Source organism: Panulirus ornatus, chromosome 58 (assembly GCF_036320965.1).
Source record: "Panulirus ornatus isolate Po-2019 chromosome 58, ASM3632096v1, whole genome shotgun sequence".
Classification (NCBI taxonomy): domain Eukaryota; kingdom Metazoa; phylum Arthropoda; class Malacostraca; order Decapoda; family Palinuridae; genus Panulirus; species Panulirus ornatus.
In genome coordinates, this window is record NC_092281.1 from 4,714,829 (window position 1) to 4,720,828 (window position 6,000).

Genomic DNA, 6,000 nt, shown 5'->3' on the forward strand with positions numbered 1-6,000 from the left:
AATGAAATTGTTGCAACGGAAACTAATAAATGTGCTCAATGTAGATTAGTTAAATTGAGGCACTTACCACAAGGGCAAATGGGAAGATATTTCACCATCAGATATTTTTTTTTTTTTTTTTTTTTTTTTTTTCAGCTGTCTCCCGCGTTTGCGAGGTAGCGCAAGGAAACAGACGAAAGAAATGGCCCAACCCACCCCCATACACATGTATATACATACGTCCACACACGCAAATATACATACCTACACAGCTTTCCATGGTTTACCCCAGACGCTTCACATGCCCTGATTCAATCCATTGACAGCACGTCAACCCCAGTATACCACATCGATCCAATTCACTCTATTCCTTGCCCTCCTTTCACCCTCCTGCATGTTCAGGCCCCGATCACACAAAATCTTTTTCACTCCATCTTTCCACCTCCAATTTGGTCTCCCACTTCTCCTCGTTCCCTCCACCTCCGACACATATATCCTCTTGGTCAATCTTTCCTCACTCATTCTCTCCATGTGCCCAAACCATTTCAAAACACCCTCTTCTGCTCTCTCAACCACGCTCTTTTTATTTCCACACATCTCTCTTACCCTTACGTTACTTACTCGATCAAACCACCTCACACCACACATTGTCCTCAAACATCTCATTTCCAGCACATCCATCCTCCTGCGCACAACTCTATCCATAGCCCACGCCTCGCAACCATACAACATTGTTGGAACCACTATTCCTTCAAACATACCCATTTTTGCTTTCTGAGATAATGTTCTTGACTTCTACACATTCTTCAAGGCTCCCAGAATTTTCACCCCCTCCCCCACCCTATGATCCACTTCCGCTTCCATGGTTCCATCCACTGCCAGATCCACTCCCAGATATCTAAAACACTTTACTTCCTCCAGTTTTTCTCCATTCAAACTTACCTCCCAATTGACTTGACCCTCAACCCTACTGTACCTAATAACCTTGCTCTTATTCACATTTACTTTTAACTTTCTTCTTTTGCACACCATCAGATATAAAAGAAGTTATTGCAGCAGAGGTGAATTTATGATGGTTTTTGCCTATCAAAAACTGAGAATATTTAAATATTTGTCACTGTGCTTATTCTAAGAAATTCCATGAATAAAATCATCCTTATTGTATTTTTTCTTTCTTTATTTAGCAGTTAGAAGAATAATTTGAATGTGATTTGTGGTGATATGTTGAATTACACATTGATATACGATTATAAAACAATATACATTTTTCTGGATTAGTTTTAGCCTCACAGTTAAATAGTTGGGCAAAGGCAATGCATGTTATTGGAAATCACTTTCCATATTTTCAATTTTCTTACCAAAATTTAAGTAAGAAAAATTTGCTGATCTTTTAAATTGTGATTTATTAATTTAGTTATTTATAACTTTATTCATACCTGTAGATTAGTACTGGCCCCTCAGTAAAACAATTGGATGGATACTATGCGCTTTAATGAACAGTATTTTTTTCACGTTTTTATAATAAAGACCATATTTTTCTCTTCGGATTTTCAAAGAATTCAAAGGTCAGATGTGGAAAACTTGTTTTTTATAAAGATAAAGCAATAAGAATAATCAAAATAGTAAATTAATTTTTTGATGGCGACGTGCTTTTGGAGAATATTCATGAAATTTGGGCATAATTAACCCTGGGGTTAGGGGAGAAGGAACACTACGCACATAGTCAGTGCGTCATAGAAAGTGACTAAGAGGGGCATAAGCATGAGGACTGGAAATCCTCTCTTGTATTAATTTCCAAAGGAAGGGATGGAGGAAGGAGCCAAGATGGAAATTTGTATGTCCATGATTTCTTAGTGCTAAACGAGGTTTTGTTTATTGCAAAGGGTAATTCTATGCCCGAGTTAATCATCAGAGAATTTCATGAGTTTTTTAATTTATGTTGATGTGCCATATGCACTGAGTTCTTTAGTTATGTAGACTCGGTTGCCATGGCCACCCCTTTGAGGGAGTTCCGGTTGGAAAAGGCATCAGAGATATAGACAGAGTGAATAGATTCTAGAAATGTTTTACTTATACGTCTCAAAAGACCTTCCCTTGTGAGGATTGATTCAGATTTACCCTGAGTTTCTTTGGATGAGATTAGCTAGTTTTTTTTTTTTTACATTTTACACTTTTGTTTGACAATATCTTGCTGGATTTGGTTTAACTTTCTATTCTCTTCATTCGGGAGACTCTTGTTCTGAAAGAGGCCAGATCATCTTTAAAGTGCGAAGTTTTCTTTTCATTTTTAAGTTCCTCAAAAGGCTTTATTCATAGATGTGTCAATTTAGATGAAATAAAAATTCATTACTGTAGGTAGATCATTATCTTCCCCCTCCTTCCCTTTTTCCTCATAACTCATCAAGAAATCATCTTTTGATTCTTGACAGCAACAACATGCTTGAGGCACAAATGCTATGGGTAAGTAAGTGATGGGTGGAGCTGGTTGCTTGGCATTACCTCACTCTGATATGACAGGGCTGAAAGGGTTGCTATACAGTCATCAAATCCATGTAAAGGAACATCATCCAGCCAAACATGTTTGCTGATGGTCAAAAGTGATGAATGCACATGGATAAATTGTATTTAGGGTTACAATGATGTTTAACCCTTTACTGAATAAGTGGTATCTCAGGTGCTTGTAGCAGTCTGCCTATGGTGAAGAAATGGTTTTTTATCCTTCATGACTTTTATGCCCCACTTGTTGTTTCAGTTTCATACATTATTATCTTTCTTCATTTTATCACATACTTCTCTCCTATATGCTGACTCAGTCTTTAAAAAATTTTTAACTATTTTTGAATTTTAATGTAGTTTTACTAGGTTTAAGGAATGTTATTGAGGAACTGATTAAGTGAAGCTTTTTAGCTAATACTTTACTAGACTGTATTCTCTAAATTATAACTATTTTTCAGTGGGTGGCCTTCACTATTATCTGTACAAGCGTACAATCCTACACCTTTCTGACAAGAACTTTTACACCCAATTGCCCGTGGAGAGCTTCAAGTAAAGTGTACACCTTTTGATAGGAATATAATCACATTTGTTTGAATAATAATTTCATGAGAATGTATAGATTATTTTGAGGAAATAACCTTATCAGTTGTGTGCACTTCATTAATATTTTAAAGAAATGTAGATTATTTTTGGACATTACCAGTATTAAAGGCTTTTAAAGATGTTCTAGATTTTTCATTCACAGATCCTCTGACCTTTGGTAATGGATCTTAGGCACAGTAATGCCTAGATGTATAGGGTGATTGAATCATTGGAACTGTTTGAGCTTTCTTAATGAAAACAATACTTGATACAGGTTTAAATAGATATACCCCTGATGAGTGTTGGGGTTTACATGCCTTGGTAACCATTCGAGTTCAGCCAAAATAAGTCTTATTGTAAATGCATTATATCTAAGATTGCTTTTTTCCATGGGAAGCTTTATAACTTACTGCACATTGGATTAGTCATGTAAAAGACATGACGGAGAGTCAATATTAATCTCAGGTGTAAAGCAGACATTGTACTGCCTCCACATGTTGGCTGCTATGTATGATTTCCAGTGAAAGGAGCCATGATATGCAGCAAAAGGACTTTTAAAAGTTAACACACTAACTTTGTTTATGTTGTAGATGGGTATACCCCCTTTCCACATCCAGGCCCCACAGAACTTTCCATGGTTTACCCCAGACACTTCACATGCCCTGGTTCAATCCATTGTCAGCACGTCAACCCCGGTATACCACATCGTTCCTTTTCTTTTTTCTTTTAAACTATTCGCCATTTCCCGCGTTAGCGAGGTAGCACTAAGAAAAGAGGATGGGCCTTTTTTGGAATATCCTCACCTGGCCCCCTCTGTTCCTTCTTTTGGAAAATGAAAAAAAAAAACGAGAGGGGAGGATTTCCAGCCCCCCGCTCCCACATCGTTCCAATTCACTCTATTCCTTGCACGCCTTTCACCCTCCTGCATGTTCAGGCCCCGATCACTCAAAATCTTTTTCACTCCATCTTTCCACCTCCAATTTGGTCTCCCACTTCTTGTTCCCTCCACTGCTGACACATATATCCTCTTGGTCAATCTTTCCTAACTCATTCTCTCCATGTGACCAAACCATTTCAAAACACCCACTTCTGCTCTCTCAACCACACTCTTTTTATTACCACACATCTCTCTTACCCTGTTATTACTTACTCGATCAAACCACCTTACACCACATATTGTCCTCAAACATCTCATTTCCAGTACATCCACCCTCCTTTGCACAACCATATCCATAGCCCATGCCTCACAGTCATACAACATTGTTGGAACCACCATTCCTTCAAACATACCCATACTTGTTTTCCGAGATAATGTTCTCAACTTCCATACATTCTTCAAGGCTCCCAGAATTTTCGCCCCCTCCCCCACCCTATGATTCACTTCCGCTTCCATGGTTCCATCCGCTGCCAAATCCACTCCCAGATATCTAAAACACTTCACTTCCTCCAGTTTTTCTCCATATATATATATCTTTATATATATATATTTATATTTATTTATTATACTTTGTCGCTGTCTCCCGCGTTTGCGAGGTAGCGCAAGGAAACAGACGAAAGAAATGGCCCAACTCCCCCCATACACATGTATATACATACGTCCACACACGCAAATATACATACCTACACAGCTTTCCATGGTTTACCCCAGACGCTTCACATGCCTTGATTCAATCCACTGACAGCACGTCAACCCCGGTATACCACATCGCTCCAATTCACTCTATTCCTTGCCCTCCTTTCACCCTCCTGCATGTTCAGGCCCCGATCACACAAAATCTTTTTCACTCCATCTTTCCACCTCCAATTTGGTCTCCCTCTTCTCCTCGTTCCCTCCACCTCCGACACATATATCCTCTTGGTCAATCTTTCCTCACTCATTCTCTCCATGTGCCCAAACCACTTCAAAACACCCTCTTCTGCTCTCTCAACCACGCTCTTTTTACTTCCACACATCTCTCTTACCCTTACGTTACTCACTCGATCAAACCACCTCACACCACACATTGTCCTCAAACATCTCATTTCCAGCACATCCATCCTCCTGCGCACAACTCTATCCATAGCCCTCACCTCGCAACCATACAACATTGTTGGAACCACTATTCCTTCAAACATACCCATTTTTGCTTTCCGAGATAATGTTCTCGACTTCCACACATTCTTCAAGGCCCCCAGAATTTTCGCCCCCTCCCCCACCCTATGATCCACTTCCGCTTCCATGGTTCCATCCGCTGCCAGATCCACTCCCAGATATCTAAAACACTTCACTTCCTCCAGTTTTTCTCCATTCAAACTCACCTCCCAATTGACTTGACCCTCAACCCTACTGTACCTAATAACCTTGCTCTTATTCACATTTACTCTTAACTTTCTTCTTCCACACACTTTACCAAACTCAGTCACCAGCTTCTGCAGTTTCTCACATGAATCAGCCACCAGCGCTGTATCATCAGCGAACAACAACTGACTCACTTCCCAAGCTCTCTCATCCCCAACAGACTTCATACTTGCCCCTCTTTCCAAAACTCTTGCATTTACCTCCCTAACAACCCCATCCATAAACAAATTAAACAACCATGGAGACATTACACACCCCTGCCGCAAACCTACATTCACTGAGAACCAATCACTTTCCTCTCTTCCTACCCATACACATGCCTTACATCCTCGATAAAAACTTTTCACTGCTTCTAACAACTTTCCTTCCAACACCATATATTCTTAATACCTTCCACAGAGCATCTCTATCAACTCTTATCATATGCCTTCTCCAGATCCATAAATGCTACATACAAATCCATTTGCTTTTCTAAGTATTTCTCACATACATTCTTCAAAGCAAACACCTGATCCACACATCCTCTACCACTTCTGAAACCACACTGCTCTTCCCCAATCTGATGCTCTGTACATGCCTTCACCCTCTCAATCAATACCCTCCCA

At 39.6% G+C, this 6,000-nt stretch overlaps 1 protein-coding gene across 1 annotated transcript in view; it reads left to right on the forward strand.

Annotated features, from left to right (window-relative positions):
- Nucleotides 1-3,199, forward strand: part of LOC139766862 (transmembrane protein 138-like) — a 76,195-nt gene extending 72,996 nt beyond the window's left edge. Inside the window, exon 6 of the mRNA XM_071695849.1 lies at nucleotides 2,934-3,199. Coding sequence (XP_071551950.1) covers nucleotides 2,934-3,028 — 95 coding nt within the window. The 3' untranslated portion in view covers nucleotides 3,029-3,199. The remainder of the gene's footprint in view (nucleotides 1-2,933) is intronic.
- Nucleotides 3,200-6,000: the final 2,801 nt, after the last annotated feature.